The 25,557-nt window shown below is 53.2% G+C and overlaps 1 protein-coding gene across 4 annotated transcripts in view; it reads right to left on the bottom strand.

Moving 5' to 3' along the window:
* Positions 1-24,755, bottom strand: part of CRACDL (CRACD like) — a 125,461-nt gene extending 100,706 nt beyond the window's left edge. Inside the window, exon 1 of one of the 4 annotated variants that reach the window (XM_043918632.1) lies at positions 24,617-24,755. In XM_043918632.1, the coding sequence (XP_043774567.1) occupies positions 24,617-24,663 (47 nt within the window). In that variant the 5' untranslated portion in view covers positions 24,664-24,755. Of the gene's footprint in view, positions 1-23,035; positions 23,187-23,703; positions 23,976-24,002; positions 24,591-24,616 lie in introns of those variants that run through there. The other 3 variants (XM_043918633.1, XM_043918635.1, XM_043918634.1) reach the window with 3 other exon arrangements.
* Between the last annotated feature and the right edge of the window lie 802 nt (positions 24,756-25,557).

Here is a 25,557-nt window from a genome sequence, read left to right as displayed (position 1 = left end):
TTGCAAAATGAGACAGGGATGGCAACCCACTCCAGTATCCTCGCCTGGAGAATCCCATGGACAGAGGAGCCTGGCGGGCTTCAGTCCACAGGGTCTCAAAGAACTGGACACGACTAAGCGACTTTCACCACGCAAGAACACAAGAAGGACAGCAGCTGGAGGAGGGCGGGCTGTCGGGCGGTGGACAGGCATGGGTTCAGGAAGGCTCGGCCACCCAGGTGTGCTGCAGGCAGGCAGAGGCTCTGGGCTGAAGGTCAGCAGTGAGCACACTGATGCCTCTCCTGTCTGCCACTTGCACCTCGGGGGTGACCTGCCATGCCCACTCGGCCCAGCTCTGTCTCAGTTGTGCTGCTCAGACCCACTGCTCGTCCAGCTGGGCAAGTGCCAGGTACAGACAGTCTTCTCCCACTCCCCCAACCCTCCCAGGCCCGGGATGGCCCCCCAAGAGAGACCCCCGCTGTGGCTCCAGGCCGCCTGCCTTTCGCCCCCGCCTGGCACGGCCGCCCCCTCCCCACGGCAGCCCTGCTGAAGCAGCTGAGCTAATTCTGGGCTCCCTGCCACCCGCACAAGCCCACGCCGCACATGCTCTGACTCATTTTGGAGGCGCCTAGAAGCAGGGGCCAGGAGACAGGCCACAAGGCGCCCACGGGCACCCCATCAGCCCTGGGCCAGGGGTCCTCGGGCCTGCAGGGAGGCCTGGCATCACCTCCACAAATCACACGGAGCGGGGGAAGAGCCCTGATTTTGAACTCTGTGAATACCCTGAGATGTCCAGCTATATGCTGACAGTACACAGTCTGGGAGTTAAAATCTGGAGTTAAAAATTGAACCTGTCTTACTGTTTACCATTGAGACCCGTATGGCATGTGAAAATTTCTCACCCTGCCAACATTCTCAAACCTAAAAGGCATTAGATCAGAAAAGCAGGGAGAATTTACATCTCAAAGCTCAATTCAGCCTAATTCAAAACCATTTCCTGAACATCTATCTGGTGTTATTCTTCCTTGTCCGCGGGACCTCAGGCAGAGTCTCCACCCTCAAAGAACTTCATAGATGTTTCTGTCCTGCCCACAGTGGGGGGACAGCTCCAGGGCTCCGGCGGCGGGGGGGGGGGGGGGGGGGGGGGGCGGTATAGGAGCAGTTACTTCTGCCCTGGACGTGAGGAGGGCATGCTGAGTGGACAGCCCATGGGCAGAGGACACGGGGCTGAGGTCTGCGGCATCCGGGGATGTTTGGGGAACAGGGAACCTCAAGGCAGGGAGGGGAGGAGTAGGTATCAGACGTGCTTAGGTGCAAGGAATGCTGGTCAGGCTTGGAGGGCCAAGCCCCCTAGTAACCAAGGACCACACCTCCCATCAGAGGGCAGGTCCAGGCATCCGTGAGTCATGAGGAGTGCTCTCTGAAACAGCAGCAGGACCCTGACCAATGTGTGTGGCTGGGCGAGTTACTTACACACTCTGAACCTCACGGTGATCAGAAGAAACGATCAGAACAGAACCCACTGCAGGGATGTTCTGAGGATTAAACGAGCTACACGGAAGCTGTGGGCAGGGCACCTGCCTGGGGCCCGTGATCTCGCGGTGCCCAGGTGTAAGGTGCTGGGGGAATGCAGTTCAGCGACAGACAGTCAGGGGTGTGGGGGTGTCAAACCCCAGCTCCACCATCCAGAAGCAGGAGGGCCTGGGAGAAGTTACCTGGAACCTCTGAGCCCCTTCCACAAGACGGAACAGTGCCCTGTTTTTCACAGGCTTAGAAATCAGCTCTGTATTGCAGGTCCTGTTATCATTGTGTGGCTCCCCGTGACCCACGGACCAGTGTGGGGCTGGCCGCCTTGTCCATGTGCCCCGCTTGTGGTCAGGAGCCGGAGTCAAAGTCAGGAAGCAGCCCGGGGTCGGAGGTGAGAACCAGCGAACCCGGGGACCGGTGGTCCTGGAGTTCCTCTAACGGACCTTCCACTCGGGAAGCCGGTCTCCCCCTCCGCCGCCGCAGGCACCGCACAGCCAGCCAGTCGGTGCAGACAGCAGCCCGGCTTCCAGCGGGAAGGCGCCCCGCTGCGCAGGGGCCCGTGGACGCCACCAGGGAAAACACGCGGGAAAGGCGCACAAAAGGAGGCGGCTCCAGCGAAACCCGCAGCGTCCCGCCTCTCCCACCCACCCCTGAAGTCTATAAGGGCAGCCCCCGCCGACGGGGTCCCCGCCCCCGGATGCTCCCGCTGCCCTCTCATCCACCCTCATCCTCACCCCGCCCTCCTCCACCCTCTCCTAACCCCCTGCCTCCCAGCCCGCCCCCGCCGCTGCAGGCGCTCCCAGGCTCCGGCCCCAAGCAGCTCCGCCGCCCCTTCCTCCCGGCCACAGCAACGCAAGGTCCCCGGGGCTGAGCCCGCCGGCGCTTCCGAAAGCGCTTCCCTGAGGCTCACCCTTCGCACCTCGGGTTACGGAGGCTGGGTCCCGCCACCACCCCACCGCGGCTCTAAGATTATCCGGGTGGACGCGGTCCAGGTGGACCTACTGTTTCCTTCCTTCCTCTTCCAAGGAGACGTCTTTAAAAACTGGAAGGGGAGCCCTGTCCTGCCCCCTTCTCAGCTCTCAGGGATCAGGTTCCTGAGTTCAGGAGTTCAAGAGCCCTTCAACCACCGGCCTCCCTATCATCTCCGCTCAAACAGAAAGGGAGGCCGGCTGCCCTGGGGCGCAGTGCCCTGCAGTCAGCACCCCTGCCCTTCCTCCTGGTTCCGGTTTTGAGAGTCTTGTCCCGAGAGTTAAGATCCCTGAGAAAGAAGGCAGGCTGAATCTCGGCCCAGGCTGCTCCCAGGGCCCGTCCCCAGCCCCGGGAGCCGTGGCAGGCAATCATCAGGTGCCAGCAGACAAGTAGCCTGTGGTCCAGAGCAGCGCCCCGGCAGCGGGCGTCAGCTCCCTGCCCCGTCTCGGGTCTGTCAGTGTGGGCAGCTGGGGTGAAGAACTGGCGTGGGGCTCGGGGCAGCGGCGGGGGGTGGTCAGCCTGGATGGGAGTGTCCGTTTCCTGACCTGGCCCAGGGACTGGGTGATCAGAGTGACAAAGGCTGAAAAGGACATCACGTGACGGGGCTCAGGGGACCAAGGCTCAGCGATGAGGGGGTGCAGGCGTGGGCCGGAGGGGCTGCCCCGGCAGCCCCCTTTCTGCATGGAGCCAGAGGTGGCCAAGCCCCTCCTTTGAGCCCAGGAGCACCCGGTAGGCCAGAGCACAATTCCACGGTGGACTGGCTCCTGAGCGCGTGGGAGGCTGCTCCCGGGACCCTCCGGGCTGAGCGGGGCAGGCCTGTGCCCGTCATGCCTGTTACTGGACCACAGGGACCAGGGCTGCTTGGGGCCGGGGCGGATACGGCTGTCTGGAGTCCTTCAGGAGCTGCCTGTGTGAGTCACTCAGTCGAGTCCGGCTCTTGGGACCCCGTGGACTGTAGCCCACCAAGCTCCTGTGCCCATGGGATTCTCCAGGCAAGAATACTGGAGTGGGTTGCCATTTTCTTCTTCAGAGGGTCTTCTTGACCCAGGAATCAAACCGGGGTCTCCTGCATTGCAGGCAGATTCTTCACTGTCTGAGCCACCAGGGAAGCCCCTATAGACTATAACCCCTCTTTTAAAAGTTTTTACATTTTGATTTTTTAAAAACTGTATACACCGAGATGTTTTTGTTTGGCTTTGAACTTCATCCTCAGACACACGGAGCATGGAGCAGGGGCAAGCAGCCCCACTGGGGGTGGGTGGCGGGGAAGGGGGCGGGGTCCCTGAGGGGAAGCCTCTGGAGGGGCCAGGTGGAACCCGGGCCCCAGGGCAGAGAGGTGGTCCACAACCCTGGGTGAGCACCTCCTGGTCCTGGGCACTCCTTTGCTCAGCCCACCCAAAACTTCCTGTTCTCCAAACAGCCTACGTGACAGGGTCTTGCACCCAGTATCGGCTCTGACAAAAGAGAAGACCAGCCTATCCCCCCAGCACATGTCTCATCTTCACTCTGGCCCCGGGCTCTTTGCCACAGGCCCAGCTCCCCCTCCAGCACTCACCACTGTCCCTCCTGCCCTCTTCATTTACCCGTAGCTCATGAAGTGCCCTAGTGACTAAGCACCCTTCGGAAACACTCCTGAGGGTTCCATTAGTGAGTGACTCACTCCCCATTGCTGAGGGTTTAACCTTGCTTCCAAATTTTCATCTTTATAAATTACATTGTGATGAACATCCTTGTATAGAAATCTTTTTGATGGCAGATTTAATTCTTTCCTTGGGGAAAATTCCTAGGAGTAAAATCACCAAGATGAAGGAATTCTTTTAAGGGGAATTCTTTTAAGGGTTTTGGGACAACTGCCAAACAGTTTGGCAGAAAGTGTGTATCTTCTTCCCCTCCGAAAGGTATATGAGAGTCATTGCCATACACTTGCACCAAATGACATCCTCCACAGGAACAAACAGAAACAACACACACCCCAACATTTGCTAATTTGACTGCTGTTTTTCTTCAATCACTCAGTTGTGTCCAACTTTTTGACCCCATGGACTGCAGCACCAGGCTTCCCTGTCCTTCACCATCTCCCGGGTGCTGAAACTCATGTCCATTGAGTCGGTGATGGCATCCAACCATCTCATCATCTGTCGTCCCCTTCTCCTGTTGCCTTCAATCTTCCCAGCATCAGGGTCTTTTCCAGTGAGTCAGCTCTTCGCATCAAGTGGCCAAAGGATTGGAGCTTCAGTTTCCACATCAGTCCTTCCAATGAATATTCAGCGTTGATTCCCTTTAAAATTGACTGGTTTGATCTCCTTGAGTCCAAGGGATTCTCAAGAGTCTTCTCCAACACCACAGTTCAAAGCATCAATTCTTCAGCGCTCAGCCTTCTTTATGGCCCAGCTCTCACATCCGTACACGACTATTGGAAAGACCATAGCTTTTACTATATGGACCTTTGTTGGCAAAGTGATCTCTCTGCTTTTTAATACACTGTCTAGATTTGATAGCTAATTTGATAGCAAAAAAAAAATGGTATCTAATTTTATTAAGTGCCTATTGCTTTACTACTCTCTCACATTTCCTGGTATTACTTTTCCTCATATGAATGAATTCACATCCTTCACCAACTTTCCTACCGGCCAGTTCATTCATAAAAAGAGTTCTTCATGGGACTTCCCTGGTGGTTCAGTAGTTAAGACTTTGCCTTCTAATGCTCGGGGTGAGGGTTCACTACCTGGTCAGGAAGCTAGGATCCCACATGCTTCTTGTGTTAGTCACTCAGTTGTGTCTCTTTGCGGCCCCACTGACTATAGCCCTCCAGGCAACTCTGTCCATGAAATTATCTAGGCAAGAATACTGGAGTGGGTAGCCATTTCCTTCTCCAGGGGATCTTCCCAACCCAGGGATAGAACCTGGGTCTCCTGCATTGCAGGAAGAGTCTTTACCATCTGAGCCATGAGGAAGCCCCAAAAGCAAAAAACATAGACTAGAAACAAAATAATATTGTAACAAGTTCAATAAAGGCTTTAAAAATGGTCCACATTAAAAAAATCTTTAAAAAATAAACAGTTCTTCATATTTATTATTAGAGTTGTTTATGTAACACTATTTTTCATACATGTTGCTAAATTTTTTTCTCAGTTTATCAACTGAATTTTTATTTTGTTTTGGATTTTTTTTTCCCTTTTGGCATATTAAAGCTTTGATTCCCCCAGATGAAGAAACAAAACAATTTTAGCCTTGTGGCTTCTGCCTCTGATAGGACATGTAGAAAAATGTTTCTCATCCCATAATTTCTCTTAAGAAATTTATTTATTTATTTGGCTATGCCAGGCCTTAGCTGCAGCAAGGGGATCTTCAATCTTTGTTGCAGCATGCGGGATCATTGTTGTTGTGGCATGCAGTTCATCTTATAATTTCTTAAGTTCTTATCTAAAGTGGATTTAATAACTTCATTTTTACGTTTAAAATTGTAACCCACATGGAATATATTTTGGGGTTTGACATGAGTGAGAAACATGATGGTTTTCCAAGTGGTTAAATGTTAACTCCTATTTTCCAGACTTTCTTTTCTGTTCCATGGGTATGATTTCAATTCCTGGCCCCAAATTAAAATGTTTAGATACTTACAAATTTATAATATGTTTTAATATTGGATAGGTTATCCATCCAGATGCTGGCTGGGAATTGCATTAAATCCATGAATTAATTTGGGAACAACATGAATACACACAATAGTATTACAGGAAATTGTTTAGCACTTGCAGGAAAGTGTTAAATACCTTCATTTACAGAACCATTCTCTTGGGTCTCCAGGTCAACTTTCTTTGTTCTTCATGCAGGTTCCATACATTTTCCATTAGCATTCTTCCCATCTTTGATTCTGTCATGAGTGGAACAACTTCCCCATCACATTTTCTGACTTTCTTAGGGGCAGAGAGGCTGACTGTGCACATTTAGCACATAGGTGCTGTCTCTGCAATGTCCCCCAAGCCAAGCACATCTGGTTCCAAAGCCTTCACTGAGTGGCCACCCCTGAAGACTCCGCAGGGCTGTGACCACTAGGGGGCGCCAGCGTTTTCCTCCGCAATTTTTACAGTCTCCTCTTTAAACTTCATTGCCCATGTCCCAGCTCACTGGCGCCAGCTCCTTCCTCCAATTGGAGGGGCCTCTTACTGTAGAAATGATCCTCACCCCATAACCTGATTTCATCAATAATGTTGTTGTTTGGTTGTTTGGCTGCTAGGTCACATCCGACTCTCTGCAACCCTATGAACTGGAGACCTCCAGGCTCCTCTGTCCATGGGATTTTCCAGGCAAGAATACCACAGTGGGCTGCCATTTCTTTCTTCAGAGGAGCTTCCCAGTGCATGGATCAAACCCGAGTCTCCTGCACTGGCAGGCTGATTCTTTACCACTGAACCACTAGAGAAGTCCACTCCCCCCCCCCCCAAAAGAATACTGCATTGCATATTAAAGGCTGCTAAGAGAGTAGTAGATCTTAAAAGTTCTCATTACATAAAAGTTGGAATGAATGTATGGTAGCTAATGTTAACAAGAGTTATTGTGATCACTTTGAAATATATACAAACATTGAATCATCATGTTGTATACCTGAAACTAATATGTCACTTATACCTCAATTTCAAAATAAATTAGCGAAAAATAAATAAGATAAAATATTAGGAATTGAAAAAAAAATTTTTTCCACTGCGTTATGGAGGAGCCCTTCCTCCAGTCTACCTTTGTGCTCCGGCGGGGACGCCGGGTGCTGACAGACAGTGAGGGAAGCTGGAAGCTCAGGCCCGAGGTGTGGAGAAGCCAGAAGGAAGGACGGCTCCCGGAAGACAGGGAGGCCTCCGGGGCTGAGCACAAAGGAGAGCTTGTGTCTCTTTGGCGCAGATGGGGTGCAGGCCAGCCCAGCATGCCTGGAATCTCCCCAGACAAGGTCCTGGGCTCCTCCCTCCCACAGCAAAGTGGGAGCTGCGGTTTGAGAAATCAGATCTGCCCAACCACGGCCCAGACACGCTCAGGTGAAGGCCAAGGCTTTCAGGCTCGGCCACAGGGCAGGTCCACGTGCAAAGCTTGTTCACACAAAGTCCAGTCCCACCCAGACCTCCTGAGTCAGCCGGGTAGGTGAGGCCAGGGCAGCCACAAGCGGGCTGATACCAAGACCACGTAGGCCCAGGCCAGTGCCTTCCATCTCTTTGGCCTCCCTTGAATGAGGTGACGTGGACAAGCAAAGGAGAAGGAAACATCTGACAACGGCTGGAGGCCAGGCGCTGGGCTAGGAAGGCGCCTGACGTGCACGGTCTAATTCAGTTACTGCCTCAACTTACAGATGAGGAAACGCATTCAGAGGTGCAGTCAGCCCCAAGTGACCAGCCTGGAACCAGAACCAAAAAACAAAAAATCCCATAATTGAGAAATACAACCTTCTCTGGTTTAGCTAAGACACGGAAGGGCCTAAGAGTGCCAAGTGTGTCCATCCCAATGACATTGAAGCCTCAGGCACCCAAGCACTTGGTCTTGAGCCTGAGAAACAAGGGTTGTTTGCCTTCATCAAATGGGCTACAGCCAAGGTTTGGGGGCAAGAGGGGGGCTTCTCAGGGTCCCTGCTTTTTCTCCAGGCCCTTTCTGCACCTGGGCGTGGGGAAGCCAAGCCACCGAGCAGCCCCGTCCTGCCTGGGTCAGCCCCGCCTCTGTGACCCTGCTGAGGCATCTCCCAGGGTCAGCAGGTCCCCCGCCACATTCCCAAATACTGTGCACTGTGACTTCTAGGGCGCTAAGCACTTCTGCCTTCGTGGGTCCCGTCCTCGATTTAAAAACCTCCTTTAAATATATTTTACAATTTGTTGCTGTTGTTTAGTCGCTAAGTAGTGTCCAACTCTTTGGGATTCCATGGACTGTAGCCTACCAGGCTCCTCTGTCCATGGGATTTCCCAGGCAAGAATACTGGAGTGAGTTGCCATTAACTTCTCTAAGGGATCTTCCCGACCCAGGGATTGAACCCGTGTCTCCTGCTTTGGCAGGCGGATTCTTCATCACTGATTCACCAAGGAAGCCCATATTTTACAACTGCTTTGAGATAAAGATGAATATATTATTGCATATTAAAACATCTTCTTTAACCTAAAGTTTGTGTTTTCCTTCTGGTTTTAAAAGATTGAAACATTTCTGGGACTTTGCTGGTAGTCCAGTGGTTAAGAATCCGCCTGCCGACACAGAGGACACAGGTTGAACCCTGGTCCAGAGACTAAGCTCCCACATGCTGCGTGGCAACTAAGCCTGTGGGCCACAACCTACGAGCCCACGAGCCCCAGCTGCTGAAGCCTGAGCACCCAGAGCCTGTGCTCTGTAACAAGAGAGGCCAGCACAACGAGAAGCCCGCTCACCGCAACTAGAGAAAAGCCTTCACGCAGCAACAAAGACCCAGTGCAGCCAAAAAAAGATTTTTAATTTCTTTAATTAAAAAAGGGAAAAGAAATGACATTTTGTGGGCCCCGAGAACTATCATGGGCTCTCAGAACCATGCTGTCCGTGTCCACTGGGCCTGTGGGCCGGGCCCCACTATGAGCCCCGCAGGGTTCCCTGGACTCTCCCCACGGAACCTAGTTTCCAGCACGGCCAGGGTCTCTAGGACCCAGGCCCCACACGCCCCACCCCAGAGGGTCTGCTGCCCCCATCCATCACACTCATCGCCCTCATGCTGATACACTGATGCTGTGTAGATCGAGGGCCCCGCCCCAGAGGGTCTGCTGCCCCCATCCATCACACTCATCGCCCTCATGCTGATACGCTGATGCTGTGTAGATCGAGGGCCCCGCCCCAGAGGGTCTGCTGCCCCCATCCATCACACTCATCGCCCTCATGCTGATACACTGATGCTGTGTAGATCAAGGGCCCCGCCCCAGAGGGTCTGCTGCCCCCATCCATCACACTCATCGCCCTCATGCTGATACACTGATGCTGTGTAGATCGAGTGCCCCGCCCCAGAGGGTCTGCTGCCCCCATCCATCACACTCATCGCCCTCATGCTGATACACTGATGCTGTGTAGATCAAGGGCCCCGCCCCAGAGGGTCTGCTGCCCCCATCCATCACACTCATCGCCCTCATGCTGATACACTGATGCTGTGTAGATCGAGGGCCCCGCCCCAGAGGGTCTGCTGCCCCCATCCATCACACTCATCGCCCTCATGCTGATACACTGATGCTGTGTAGATCGAGGGCCCCGCCCCAGAGGGTCTGCTGCCCCCATCCATCACACTCATCGCCCTCATGCTGATACACTGATGCTGTGTAGATCGAGGGCCCCGCCCCAGAGGGTCTGCTGCCCCCATCCATCACACTCATCGCCCTCATGCTGATACACTGATGCTGTGTAGATCGAGGGCCCCGCCCCAGAGGGTCTGCTGCCCCCATCCATCACACTCATCGCCCTCATGCTGATACACTGATGCTGTGTAGATCGAGGGCCCCGCCCCAGAGGGTCTGCTGCCCCCATCCATCACACTCATCGCCCTCATGCTGATACACTGATGCTGTGTAGATCAAGGGCCCCGCCCCAGAGGGTCTGCTGCCCCCATCCATCACACTCATCGCCCTCATGCTGATACGCTGATGCTGTGTAGATCGAGGGCCCCGCCCCAGAGGGTCTGCTGCCCCCATCCATCACACTCATCGCCCTCATGCTGATACACTGATGCTGTGTAGATCGAGTGCCCCGCCCCAGAGGGTCTGCTGCCCCCATCCATCACACTCATCGCCCTCATGCTGATACACTGATGCTGTGTAGATCGAGGGCCCCGCCCCAGAGGGTCTGCTGCCCCCATCCATCACACTCATCGCCCTCATGCTGATACGCTGATGCTGTGTAGATCAAGTGTCATATGCTGTGCTGTGCTTACTTACTCAGTCGTGTCCAACTATCTGTGACCCCAAAGACTATAGCCTGCCAGGCTCCTCTGTTCATGGGGACTCTCCAGGCAAGAATACTGGAGTGGGTAGCCTATCCCTTCTCCAGGGGATCTTCCCGACCCAGGAATTGAACCTGGGTCTCCTGCATTGCAGGTGGATTCCTTACCAGCTGAGCTACCAGGGAAGCCCGTGAGCGCCGTGAACCTCGATAAATGTGAATTGAAGGAACAGGAATAGAGTGAATGGCAGTGAATTTTTATCAGTGGGACTACTAAATGAACCAATAGGTTGGTTTGAGGAGCTTCTGCCTGATTTTCCTGGCTCTATATATCATATTCAAATTAGTTTGACACTCAGCTCCCTCACAGGTCAACAAGACAGCCTGTGAGACAGAGCTGCTGAGAGAAGGATGCGTCTGCAAGAGTCTCAAAGCCTTCTGTTAGGGTCCAGGTAAAAACCAGTGGGGTCCACGGTGCCTCACAGGCACCAAGTGGCTAAAGCAGCCTGTATATTTCTAATCCTAAAGCTCTTCTGGGCTGTGACACTTCAGACCCTTTGGAAGTGAGTGCGGTAGCTGATGCTTGGGGATTGCTTTTTAAAAAATAAATCCTGGGAATTCCCTGGTTGGTCCAGTGGTTAGGACTTGGGGTTTTTACTGCTGGGGGCCTGGGTTTGATCCTTGGTTGGGGAACTAAGATCCTGCAAGCCATGTGGCATGACAAATAAATAAATAAAGCCCGAAACAGAGAAAACTAAGCAGCAATTAATAATTGGAATTTTAGTATTATTTAGCCTAGTACATCTTTTAAATCTGTCTTAATGTTCAGTTACAACTCTTTTAGACTGCATTTTCTTAAATTATGTTTTCTTTTATTTAAGATTGTTTAGTTGCTAAATAGTGTCCAACTCTTTTGCAACTCCATGGACTATATTGCCTGCCAGGCTCCTTTTGTCCATGGGATTTTCCAGGCATTTTCCTGTGCTGAAAAGGAAACATTTGGGTGCAGAAAACTACACTTTGTTTTATAGCAGGAGTGGAGCCTCATCCACTGCAGAAGCATCATGAACTCACGCACCCCCTGGTGGAACCTCCTGAAATTACAAGCAAAGTACCCAAGAGGAAAAGGCAAACTGCAAAAGGGCATTTCTACTTTTTTGAAAGCCTATAAATAATGAAATCTCCAAACACAAATCCTCAGTTCTTTACATGTGAATCCCTGACGGACAAGCATTATCTATAAATGGCATCAATATTATGTCACATACATACACAGGTTCTTATTTTTAAATACATGTGAAAAAGTAGTCAAAGTGTTAGTTGTTCAGTCATATCCAACTCTTTGTGACCCCATGGACTGTAGCCTGCCAGGCTCCTCTGTCCACGGGATTCTCCAGGCAAGAAGACTGGAGTGGGTTGCCATGCCCTCCTCCAGGGGATCTTCCCGACCCAGGGATCGAACATGGGACTCCTGTGTCTCCTGCCCTGGCGGGTGGGTTCTTTACCACTTGTGCCACCTGGGAAGCCCTTAAATACATGCAGATGTGATCAATAAAATAAGTCATCCAGATGAGCCTTGAAATTCATGCTATCTTTTTGTTTACATATATTTTCCTCATTGACATACTGATATATTGAAAATGAAGTTGCTGTCACGTAGAATGTTTCTCTACTTGTTCAGTGTTACAAAGGGACCCTCCTACTCGGAAAAACCAGGAACCCTGGCTTTACGGGAGAACTGACAGCCTTTAAGAAACCAAACACCATGGCTGGCCATCCTGGATGTTGTGTCTTGAAGTGAAATTCAGATGGGAATTCCACTCTGATGGGCAGCAAGGAGCTTACACTGCAACTCCGCACACAAGACTGTATGTCCATGAGAAGAGCAAAGAACTGCTGTAATATCGTGTTGATGTTACAACAGAAGTGTTTATTTGGGAACTGGGGTGGAACAAGAACAGGTGATGTTTGGGCATATCTGCTCCCTCAGCCAATCCTGCCAGCACATGGTGATCAGTTCACTTGGGATCGCCCCCCGGAGCCAGAGAGACCCAACAGGCAGCCACCCTGATGCCACCCAACCACTGATGTGGTGCTGAGACCGGGAGTGGTCCCTGTCTGGAGCTCTGGAGCCCCTCGCCCACCCCCAGGTTTCAGGTGGTTGGTTACACCTGCTAGGGCTCCCAGATGGGGAGAGGCGCACACGCCACATCTCCCTCCTGAGCTTTTGGTTCCTCACCTCCACACAGGGATAATCCTCTATGTTCTTTAAAGCTGTAGGACCATGTCATTCCCCATGTACCCAAGAGTGCCAGGGGCACCGCCCAGGCTCAGCTACCCGGGGCTCCAACTCGTTCAGGTTTTATCCTCTCCAATGGCACGCTGCAGGCACGAGGACTCCAGCTGGTCCACACGACGGCCCTCAGGGGTGGGGGGCTTGTCACATCCCCATTTTCCAGACGGGCACAGAGGTGCTGGGAGGCCTCACGGCTGGCGAACGGGAAAGTCAGACTTTGCACCCAGAGCTCCCAGTCACGAGGTCTTGCTCAACTTTAACTGGAATGTTTTAACATTAAAACAGAGCAGGAGAGGGGGAGTGGGCTTTCCTGGTGGCTCAGTGGTGAAACCTGCCAATGAAGGGGACACAGGTTCAATCCCTGATCCGGGAAGACTCCACGTGCCGCGGCGCAACTTAACCCGAGCCGCAACTACTGATCCACAGCGCCACAACTACGGAGGCCCACGCGCCCTGGAGCCCATGCTCCGCAACGAGAGGGCTCACCACGATGAGGGTCCCGGCACCACACCTGCGCAGCAGCCCCCGCTCACCGCAACCAAAGAGAAGCCCCAGCAACGACAGAGACCCGGCACAGCCCAAAATGAATGAATGAATGAATGAATGATCGTAACAAGAGAGAGACAGAAGTAAGGCTTAATTACAGTAACACATCCTTTCTAACTCACTCTCGTCCACTGGTCACAACACATCTGCCACTTCCACACAAACTGCCTTTGCTTCTTACAACAGCCCTGCAGGAAAGGGAGCCCAAGGCCCACTGGGTCAGCCTGGCTCCCACCCACCTCCCCTGCTTTGCTGTCCTGCAGAAGCCGCTGCAGGTGCTGGAGACGGGAGAGAAAAAGGAGGGTCCCCAGAGACTCCGCTCCTGGGTGGGAATCAGTGAGGTGACTGTGGGGGGAGGTGCCCAGACCTTGTGCACACCCCGGGGGGTAATTTGCCCAAGAATGTTCACTCCCACTGAGTGAAACCCTGGGCCAGTTCTAAGGACACTTCCTGGCCATTTCTAAGCTAACAGTTCCAGACAGGTTAAAATAGGAGACAAGGAGAGGACACTGGGTTCAAATCTCCACTCCAAATAACCTCTCTGCACCTCAGTTTGCTCCTCTGGAAAATGGGGATAAAAATGGGGGTAGAGAGCAATTCTGGCAGCACCTGGAGTATCAGCTAATGAGCAAACGGCCTATTTCCAGAGGGAAATCATCTCCTGAGGTGTTTCCCAGATAGCTCAGTGGTAAAGAATCTGCCTACAGGAGACGCGGGTTCGATCCCTGGGTTGGGAAGATCCCGGAGAAGGACGTGGGAGCCCCCTCCAGCATTCTCGCCTGGAGAATTCCGTGGACAGAGGAGCCTGGCGGGCCACAGTCTAGGACACGACTGAGCCTGTGTGTATCTCCTGAGAGAAGAGAGAGTGGAGGCGAGTCTATGTCTCTGCGGCTCACTAGCTGAGGTGCCCTGGCCAAGTTACTCGATTTCTCTGGGCCTCAGTGTCCTTCTCTGTAAAATGCACAAGGTGATCGTAAGGATTGAATGAGACGCTGCGGATGAAAGACCCAAAATGATGCGTGGTGTTGAACAGGCTTCGACACCACCTGTTCTCTGGGTGGGAAAGAGACTGTTCTGATCACACACAGACCCACACGTCAGTAACTACGGAAAGCACGAGATTAGGGGAGGGGGTCATGCACTGCGCGGCCTGAATTATCCTGTGACTATATGTCTCACACACAAAATTCAGGATCTCCCTGTACGTGCTTAGAAAAAACTGAAAGAAAAACAACTGTTGCCGCTAAAACAATTCAGTGTACTTCCTAAAACACAGTCAACGTACAACCTCCTGAAGTTAAAGAACGGCAAATAATTGTCACGTATAAATCACAGAAAGCAGGTGCCTTTGAAAGCTAAGGCACATCATTTGGGATACAGTGAATCACTATTATTTTTGCTTTTTAAAAAAAAAAGACCTGGGGAGGACTTCCCTGGCACTTCAGTGGTTAAGAATCCGCCTGCCAATGCAGGGGACAGATTTTATCCCTGGTCGGGGGACTAAGAATCACACCTGCCACGGAGCGACTGAACCGTGAGCCACAACCCCGGAAGCCTGAGCGCAGCAACAAAAACCCAGCACAAAGAAACCTGAAAATAATACATAAAAAACGGGTTCTCTGATGCGCCGTGCTGACAGCATGAGCTGCTGGATGCTCCAAGGGCTAGCTCCCACCTGGACTTAGGGGGGCAGGCTCCCCCTCACCACCCCCCACCCCAGAGCTTTCAGTTAGGGGGCATCAGCTCGTTTTAAAGACTGCTTGTCTAACGGGAGGCAAGGACCACGAGGGGCAGAGGACCTGTCAAGGGTCAGGAGAGTGTGCACCCCGAGGCTGGTGGCTTCCCCCCTTACACCGGCCCCCCGTGAACTGTGGGTTGCTAAGGACATAGTCTTTCCTGGAATCCTTCCTCAAGCATTCTTTCCTGGAACAACTGAAAATATAGAAACGACTCAGAGGGGGAGTTTGGAACTCTGCAAACACCTGAATTCACACTAATTACACACAAAAGCCTGCTGGAAAAGGCAGGGAGAAATATGGTTCATACACTGCCTGCTGATCAATTATGGCTCGTGGGAAAAATTGGCTATTAACTTAGCAGTAACCTAACTCCTGCTTCCGACCCACGCCTGAGCGCTCAGGGCTGTCCAATGGGGGTGTAACAGTGCCTGAAGGGGCAACGCGGCCCGGCGTCCCCAACAAGGGAAAGAGCCGCACGCCCCCTGCCCCGGCCCCGGCCCACACCATCCTGCAGGCAGGCCTGGGGTCAGGGGGTTGATTTTCAAATACCTGGCCTATCTAAAAGGCAAGTCTACAGGAATTATTTCTATGTGGCTTCACCTTGAGATAGACACAGATATACAGATACAGATATATAGTGGGTTTTTTTTTTTTTTTTTAAAATCCATTTGAAGCTCAGGCTGGGAAAGCTTCCAATCTGGTTTCTGAGAGAGAGCAGGAAGGGGGCTAGGGTCACGGCAAAAGAACTCTGAAGAGAAGGGGGCTGAAATGAAAACCTTATCTGGGAAACGACCTTCACATTCTCCGGAGAGGACGAATGACTGATTCTGCGAGGCAGGAACCAGGCCCTCGGAACCCAAGGCTAAATTCTGTGAATCTCACCTCTGTATGCATCAAATTGAAGACAAAATGTACAAATTATGAAGAAAAAAAAAGAGAGAGAGAGGTTGAAATACAGTTCACCCCACCTAGCTTGTTCACTGCCTGCTTGAGGCTAGAAAACCAAGACCTCACTTCCCAGCCTCTGTCCAGGCCACGCTGCCCCCCTGGCAGAGTTTACTGTCCCGCTTTGCTAAGGCACCACCATGGACGCATCCGTTTTCCTACGTGGGGGTGTGGGGGTCCCAGACCTTTGGCCGCAGTTTCAGGATGGATGCCGAGCCTCAGTGTGGATGCTGAGACCCAGGGGGGGACCCCCGTCTCCTCTCCTCTGCCCCCTGTGCGGTAGGTCTGGGGAGGGAGGCAGCTCCCAGCAGGACAGCCCTGCAGGTCTGGTTGGAGGCTGAGCTTTCAACAATTCTGTTAGCTTTGAACTCCCTGCACTAAATCGTCTTCTGCTTAAAGGAACTGGAGCAAATCCTGAATAGCACAGACGCTGAAGATGCTGTTGACCAAAATACATGAAATCTCATGGGAAGAAAACTTTAGCATGAAAAGACAGACAGACTTTTGGCAGGACATAGCAAAGGAAGAGGCTTGTGTATACACAGGAAATCGATCTTACGAGATGGACTTGGAAGGAACCAACCAGACAGACGTACAAAAGAGCACAGACAATGATCTTCATTTTCATGGGGCTAAAGGACAAAAGGTTGAAAATGGCCTCGGTACACATCCATCCAACAGAGGGTGGCTGAGTAAGTGGGGGCCGCCCTGACCAGGAGTCCTTTGCAGCCAGAAGAGTTGGTGCTGCAGGCTGTATCCAATAGCGTGGAGAAGAGACTCAACACACGCGACCCATTCTGCAAAGGTGGCCCAGAAAACAATGTAGACGTTACTTCTCTGTATTAATATATACTTAAAAAAAACTTTTTATTTTGTATTGGGGTACAGCTGATTAACAATGCTGCAGTAGGTGGGCAGCAAAGGGGCTCAGCCACACACACGTGCCCACTCTCCCCCAGACTCCCCTCCCGTCCAGGCTGCCACATGACACTCAGCAGAGCCCCCTGGGCGGGACAGCAGGTCCTCGTTGGTCATCCGTTTTAGACACAGCAGTGTGCACATGTCCATCCCGACCTCCCGAACTATCCCTCCTCCCCACCTCCCTACTGGCAGCCATAATGACACACTCCTGTGAATGCATGTGTATGTGCATACTTTGCCCGGCACCCCCCAGGACTGGGGGGAGATGCTGCCCCCGATGTTACTGTTACGCCTGCTCACACTCTGCCTCCAGGTCTGCTGGGTGGAAGCGGCACCTGGCCTCGGGCCACCTGAGGGGGCAGCCAAAGGGCAGGCTGCCAGGGCGGAGCCCAACACAAGTCTCGTCAGGGCCCCAGATGGCGGGCAGGCTGGCCCCAAGCCAGGCTCGCCAACTTCCAGGCCTTTCCCGCTTGCCAGCCTGACCAAGTCTTGTCTGCAGTGCTCGCGCCGCCACCGAGAGACCCCGAGGTTGCCTGTGAACCGCTCCTAGTAACTTCAGCTCTAGAACGTGGCGCCCAATAAGCCGTGCTGACCAGAACCCCTTGATGCACAGACTCGTCTTCGCCCACGAAGGCCCAACGCAGCGCGATGACACTCGCTAAGATGACACTGCTGAGTCTCGGAAAACAGGTGACTCAACATCTGCAAGATGTTTTGTGTTCGTACATTAAGAATCATTTACACCCTGAAAATACACTGGAAACGCTAATAGGTGATGATTGAAAGATCTGATTTCCAATGGAGCATGCAGCTGACACCCAGCAACACACCAAATACACAGGGCTGAGTCTATCCCCGTGGAAACGGCCCCAGGGCACAGAGGTGGATCACCAGGCGGAGGGGTGCAGGTTCAGACATCGAGTGGGTGGGGTCAAACCTCCAACAAACCCCATCCTCCTCCTCCTCCTCTCACTGCAGCTTCTAAGTCATGAATCTTCCACTCAGAAGAACCCAAGAGAAAGTTCCTGCTGCCAGGCTGAAGAACTGATGCTTTCGAATGGTGGTGCTGGAGAAGACTCTTGAGAGTCCCCTGGACAGCAAGGAAATCAAACCAGTCAATCCTAAAGGAAATCAACCCTGAATATTCACACTTTGCCCACCTGATGCAAAGAGCTGACTCATTGGAAAATACCCTGATGCTGGGAAAGATTGGGGGCAAGAGGAGAAGGGGGCAACAGAGGATGAGATGGTTCGATGGCATCACCAACTCAACGGACATGAATTTGAGCAAACTCCGGCAGATGATGAAGGACAGGGAAGCCTGGTGTGCTGCAGTCCATGGGGTGACAAAGATTCGGACACGACTGAGCGACTGAACAATGGCAACCACTCGTTGGGGAGCACGGTGGGAGGAAGAATGAATAATTAAGCAGGCAAGCTGATGGAACATGGGGATTAGGAGTTAAGTATCCAACCCAGGTTAGAAGAGCCGGTGCCAGGGGAGACGCTGCTTCAGAGCAGCTCACTGCACTTGCCACATGGGCTGCAGAGCCCTGAAGGGAACTCAAGTGACCCTGGAGAGAGCCCCCACACCCACCACACCTGCCCCGGCACCCATGGGGTACTGAGGCTGTGCCTGGCCCCAGAGCTGCTCATAGACCAAGAGAGAGAGGAGCCGAGAGCAGTCTGCAAGGCTCGGAGCAGCGTGTCCACAGAGGACAGTAAACAGGATGAAGAACTCTCTTAAGATAAAGTAGAGACAAACACTCAGTAAGGAGAGCATGTGTGCATACAACACAGAGAGGTGTGGAAGGATGGACAGACACCTGATATTCATGAGGTGCTAAATATACCCAGGCAGCTGGGCAGTAAATATTCATGATACACTCAGTGCTGAAAAGGTACTAAATATTCACTATGTATTCATCTACAGGAAACTAAATATACAACAGGGACTTGATATTGACTGTAATTCTGTTACCCATGGGCGACACTCAACGTGGTCCTCTGAGCCACCACTGTTTGTCATGCTCATCGGCAGGTCACAGATGCGGCAGGGCAAAATTGGCCCTACATCTCGCCTGCAGAACACGTGTGTGTGTGGGGGGGGGGGGTGACTGGTCCAGGGCACCTTCCATCAGTAGCCCGGCTGTTAGTACTTGTAACCATGTTATCAGGAAAAGCTGACACTGCAGAGGGAGACAGCATGTGAATTCTGTGTGCCCTAGGACTCAGGTGCTGAGGGGATCCCACCTGCTTGCACCCTCCCCTACCTCTGCTACCTGCCTCATCTCTCTGCCCTGGCTCCTCACTTTAAACTGCATCAAGCTCATTTCCCACCTGGAGGAGGAAATGGCAACCCACTCCAGTATTCTTACCTGGGAAATCCCATGGACAGAGGGGCCTGGCGGGCTATAGTCCATGGGGTCACGAGAGAGTCAGACACGACGGAGCACAATAAGGACATCTACCACTAGGCCGGCTCAGCAGTGCTCTCCACAGCAGACTTGCTCATTGTCCTGGGTCGCCATCAGACCCCAGACCCTTCGTTGCTTTAGGATCCTTTATCAGGGGGTCTTATGTGTAGCAGTGTTAGTCGCTCAGGCTGTGTCTGACCCTTTGCAGCCCCGTGAACTATAGCCCGCCAGGCTCCTCTGTCCACGGAATTCCCCAGGCAAGAATACTGGAGTGGGCTGCCATTCCCTTCCCCAGGGGATCTTCCCGACTCAGGGAACAAACCCAGGTCTCCTGTATTGCAGTTAGATTCTTTACCATCTGAGCCATCAGGGAATCCCCTAGGGGATCCTAATCGGGAATCAAAATAAATGCCCTTTTGCTTATTAAGAAAGACAATGGAAGAGTAACCACTACAAATAATTCATGAGGCATTTTCTCCGCTGATACAGAATCTCAAGGGATGCTGGTATGCGTGAATCCCCACCCCCATGCTATGGGGTCACAGGGACTCTAGGTGGCAGAGTGGAAACCAGAGCCCTGACTGCCCGCCTCTGCTGGACCACCTGCTTTAAGAAAGCAAAACACCTCTGACATCTTCACGACCCCCACTCAAGGCAGCCATTCTGAGTAGTTTCTTAGGAAACTTGCACAGCTGAGCTAAGGCTTCTGCTGCCTCCCACAGACGTGAGGATCTGGGGACAGGAAAAAAAAAAAGAGACTACTGTCTGGAACCCAGAGGTGAGTGGGTATTCCAGAAGTTCTCAACCTTCATACACTGAAAAGCCCATCCCACACCGGGGCTAGGAAGACACTTGAGCAAATAAATAACATCCTACTCCTCATCTTTCAAAAGGCTCTTTTGCAATTTCTTTTCACAGATAGCTTAATCATAAGAAACATGTCTGGGAGCCCTTCCTACCCAGATCTGCAGGGGAACAGTGCCACTGTCCACCAGGAGCCAACCCAGGTAGGGGTGTCCCTGGCTGCAAGGCCACACCCGTCCGATCATTTCTTGTCAATTTGCTGCTAAATTTGCTGAGCATTCCCTGGGATCTACTGGTTAGTGTCCTGCTGAGCTCAGGGTTATGGGTCATAGCATATTAAAGCAACACAAAGGATGCTGCAGTAATTCCCTAGAATCATCGATGTGCCTTAAGGACCATTTACCTGACCTGAAAGTTTGAAATGCACTTCCAGGTGCAGATAACTGAGAATAACAGGATTAGATGAGAATTCCTCTGATTTCCATTCAGTTGGGGGAAAATGCCAGGCATTTAGAATGCTGACCGTGCCTATGGTCCAACATACAGATACAGGTACCCTGACAACAAAAGGGATGAGCATGACGCCAGGAAGAGTCAACTAAGAGGTGAGCCCCAAAGACCACTCCTGGGGAGTCTTCTGTCTTCAGGGATTCAAGAGGTCCTTCCCAGTGGGGGGAAGAAATAGTTAGGGAGTTTGGCATGGACAGGTATACATGCTGTATTTAAAATGGATAACCAACAAGGTCCTACTGTATAGCACAGGGAACTCTGCTCAATGTTATGTGGCAGCCTGGATGGGAGGGGAGTTTGGAGGAGAATGGATCCATGAATATGTATGAGCCCCCATGCTGTTCACCAGAAATTATCACAACATTGTTCACTGGCTATACCCCAATACAAACTAAAAAGTTAAAAAAAAAAAAAAAAAGAAGTCCTCCCCATGGGAAGTTCTCTTTAATCTCACATATGGCCAAGTCTTAATGTTACTTAAAGTCTCACCTCCTCTGAGAAGCCCTCCCTGACCACTTTGCCTTCTATCCACAAAGTGTGAACAAAAGCCAGGACTTGTGAAGCTTTATTTTTGGTATTTTTCCTGCTGCTTTTGGTAAATGCCAAGCATACAGTGGATCGTTCTGATGATGAAGCATCAGTGGCATAAATAGCATGACTGTTTGGAAAACACCAAAGCATATGAACCTGGTCTACTGGCCTGAGCTCAAGTGCGTGTAGGCAGACAACTCTTCTGTCCTCCAACCACCAAAGCTTCAAAGCTACTCTTTCTCCATTTCCTCCCCATCCCTGCCTGGTAACTCCAGCCCTACAGTCTTTCTAGTCTTTTTCAGGTAATAAGAAGTCCAGTGCAGATAATGGAAGCTGACCTGCCCAGAAGATGGAGTATGGGGGAAGGGAATTTCTGGTCTGTTTCCCCAGTTTGCTGCCCCCCTGTTTCCTTCCCACATCTCCAGGGTGCATCTGGTTTCTCCAGGGAGGGGAGGAGTTAAGATATACAAGATGCTGAAATTCCCTCTATACATCAAGAGCTTTACTCTAAGCCCCCAAGTCCAGAGGACAGGAGATACAACCTAAGAAAGATTCCTGCCTTTCATGTCAAAAAAAAAAGCTCGTCCGATACGGGGAGAGAGGAATCTGGAGCCCCCAGCCCCTTTACACCCAGCCTGGACGAGAGGGGTTAGTGAGGGAAGAAAAACCCCAGGGGACTGAGGGGGACATGGAAGGCTGGGGGGAATTTGTCCTGCTTACTGCTGGGAACACAGGACCGCTCAGACTGGGGACCTGGGCTATTCCACACAAACTGGGCAGGTTCCCAGGTGCCCAGCAGGGACCTGTTGGAGACACAGGGTGTGGAGACCTCAGTGCCAGATGCAGGAGCCGGGTCCCCAACTGTGTCTCACTCCAGTGACAGCTGGCTGGACAATGCTCAATGGAAACAGAAAAAGGAGGCTCAGTGGTGGGAAACCCATCAGATGACAGCAAGAAACCACGCTCCCCACACCTTGAAGTGCTGCAACCTTCTGGAGCCTGGAGACTACCTGCAGTGAGAAAGGGCCCCAGACAGCGACCTGAAGAAACGGAGACTGACTTTCCGGGGACTAAGCTGCTTTAAGCTAGATAGCGACTCAGATAACATCCTTTGAATTAGGCTCAGGAAAACCACAATCAAGACCTAGGACTAGACATATCAAAAGGGAACCAAAGTCCCTTGTTCAGGGCAGCGAAATTAAGTTCACCTAAAAAACTAAGTTGACCCAAAAAACTTTGCACATGACAACTGGGAGGCTGGTGACCTTCAGCCCTCCACAATAAACCCCGGGCAAGAAACATCTCCACTCGGATCGAAAGGCTTCCTCGGGGTCTCCATGCAACACAAGCAGAGTTTATAAGCATGTCTGTGCACAGGCATGCAGCTAACCTCCCAAGGAAGAGTGGATGGCTGCAAGTTTGCCCAGGCAGACCCAGCCTACTGTGCCACCTCAGAAAACTTACCCTCCAGGAGGGCAATGCACCTTCACCCACAGTTTCATTTAAGCCCCTGAGCTGGCGACCGGCACTCCCATTCTGCTAAGTCAAACCAAGACTCATCCAGCTTTGGTGACCGGCTCAAGATGACCAAGCTGAACAACAATATGAACAGGACATCCACCTTCCCTGAGCCCTAGGGGCCTGGTCCCACGCAGCGGCCGTATGCTGTGTGTGAGCCACGCAGCAGCGCTGGAGGTGCCACTTTTTAATTTGTTCACTGAGGACAGCTGCTCAGAGAAGCTAAGAAACTTGCCCAGGAGGCAAGTCTGGACCAAGGGAGGCCCTCGCTCCAGGCACAAAATTTCAGGAGGTACCAAAACTCCTGGAGACAAACGGTACAATGGACTGTTTCAAAACATCACAATGAACACAGAAGCCACACCGTACAAACACGTGACAATTTTAAATAAAGACAGGATCTGCAGTACTGATCTTCCTTCTACCTTAGGCTCCAGTATGGCTCAGCACAACACTGGGGCAGAGAGAAGAAACCAGCGCAGCTCCGTCCTCCACCGGCCCCACAGTCAGGGGCCGCTGATGTTACTGCACAGGCTCTAGATAGGCTTCTCCCCACACTCCTACCGCCTCACGTGGCTCTAGGGAGTGATCACGGCGCTCCATCATCCCAGGTGTGAGCTCCAGGGAGACCAGGGTCTAAACAGAGTCTATTCCACGGTCACGTGCCCCAATTATGTAAATGAAGGAAGCGCGCCGGCTGGAATAGGGAGTGGGGATATTTTAAGCTATCAGTTGAGGAAGGTGCGGGGTGGGCACTCGGGCTCACAGCTGCTCGTCCCCCACTTGATGGATTTATAGCTCAAAATTAAGTGACACCGTGCCAGCTGCCGCCTGTCCCGACACGAGTCTAACCCCAACGGTGGTATTCCTTTACACTCTGCATTTCAAAAGCCAAAGCCTGGTTGGCAACTACTCCACTGGAGTAACCACTCAGGCTTTGATCACCGTTCACCTCCTATTAACGCCCCGTCTGAGAGGAGGCGTCCGTTCAACAAATAAGTGTTGGTTAAAAATGTGAGCATTTCTTAGATCAAACGCAGAACCCCTCACTGGCAACCAAAGCCTAAAACGTGTCTAACAAATAAAGCATTACCTGGAGCAGAAGAGGTAACGACCGTCCACTCCCCTCCCCTGCCGCGGCCTCTGGCGCCAGGAGGCACCGACGCTTCGTCCACCAACAATTTCCCCCGCACGCCGACTCCCCTCGTCGTGCGTTTTCTGAGGCGTCACCTCACGATTCAAAGTTAAGTCCGGCGAAGTGAGCAAAGGGAAACTTCGGGCACTTGGGGGAGCGCGTCCGGCCGGACTCGGCCGCGGGGAGGGCGCTCCGTCCGCGTGGCTGCGGCGGTCCCCGGCTCCGACACCCCCGCCCCAGTCCCCCCGCCCCGGTACCTGCGCGGGAGCGCGGGCGGCTCCGCGAAGCGCCGGAGGCTCTGGGTCCGCGGGGTGGGGGCGGCGGGGCCCCGGGAGCGCGGACGCGCGGCCCTCACGCGGCGCAGCAGGTGGCCGCCCGGCCTCGCCGCCGCCGCCGCCGGGTCGGGGCCCGAGACCCGGGCGCGGGCGCGGGCGCGGGCGCGGGCACGACCCTCCGGCGCCGGCGCTGGCTCTCGCCGGGCCTCGGGCGCGCTCCCCGGCCCGGGCGCGCCGGCTCGGCTCTGCTGCTCTCGGCACGGCGGGGGCGGACGCCGTTCCCCTCACTCCTCTCGCTCCGCTCGCTCGCCCGCCGCGCGCACCTCCCCCGCGGCGCGCCGCTCCCGCCGCCCGGCCGCGCTGGGCCGCGAGCTCGTGGGGGTGGCGCCCGCGGGCCCGGCTGCCGGCGGGGACCCCCCTCACCAGCCCACCGAGACCCCGCCTAAGCCGGCCCGCGCGGGGTCGCTGTCGGAGCTCAGGGCCGGGCGTAGCCCCTCTTCCCCGCCTCCCCCGGGCGACCCCGACGGTCCGGTGGATGAGGTGCCCCCGCTCCGCGCCCCTGCGGCCCCGACTGCACCCTCGTCCTCGGGGGTCACCTGAGGGCCCTGCTGCCCGACGGCGCTGGGCCCGGGACGCTCATCATCCGCCTCGCCAAGCCGGCCACGGGCCGGAGGGAGGGCGCCGTGAGTGGGAAGGGTGTGTTTGAATAGAAGTAAAAGTTGTTTTCTATATAACCTTGTGTGTCCGGAGCGTCTCCAGGCTAACTAGGGAAGCTGCCGCCCTTTCGCGGGGTGAATCATTGCTGTGACACTGCAAATGGGGAAGAAGGGGCTGCCAGCGGCCTCGCAGCCTCGCCTTAATTTCTTGTGGAGACCGATCGGTCCAGGTAAGGAGATTGTCTTGGGAAATGTGCTGGCCTCGGGTGGTCGCTCAGGGGTGACCAGAGAGCTGGCCCTGAAGCCTGGGCCTGCCCATCACACAGCCCCAGATGCCCCTACCCCGGCCACGTGCCTGCAGAGCGGGGAGCTTAACCTGCAGGGAGGGAAGACCCACGTGAATTGTGACCTGCAGGGAACGGAGGCCACTGCTGCTGACCCTTGAGAAGCTTCCATGCCAGCTAGAAGAGCTCATGCTAGCAGCGTGTCGATTGATGACCAACATCTGAATCTTCAGCTATGTTGGAGCCTTTATATGGGCACACTCGGAATCTGCACCACATCTTAGGTGATGGGTTTGGGGATTTTTCCCTGAGGTCACTGAAGACCCAAGAAGCCCGCGTTTGTACCGCTATCTGCAAAAGAGCCAGGGAAGAAGATGGTGGAAGGGTCTCTCTCCACTCTTGGATTTGAAGGAGCAAAATCCCAAATAAAAGCATCAGAGGCAGCGTAAGGAGGTTAAGTTGCTTCTGAGGTGGCACAGTGGTAAAGAATCCACCTGCAATGCAGGAGACATGGGTTCGGTCCCTGAATCAGCTAGATCCCCTGGAGGAGGAAATGGTAACCCACTCCAGTATTCTTGCCTGGAAAATTTCTTGGAC

Source organism: Cervus elaphus, chromosome 11, assembly GCF_910594005.1.
Source record: "Cervus elaphus chromosome 11, mCerEla1.1, whole genome shotgun sequence".
NCBI lineage: Eukaryota > Metazoa > Chordata > Mammalia > Artiodactyla > Cervidae > Cervus > Cervus elaphus.
This window is presented reverse-complemented; position numbering and strand designations above follow the sequence as displayed.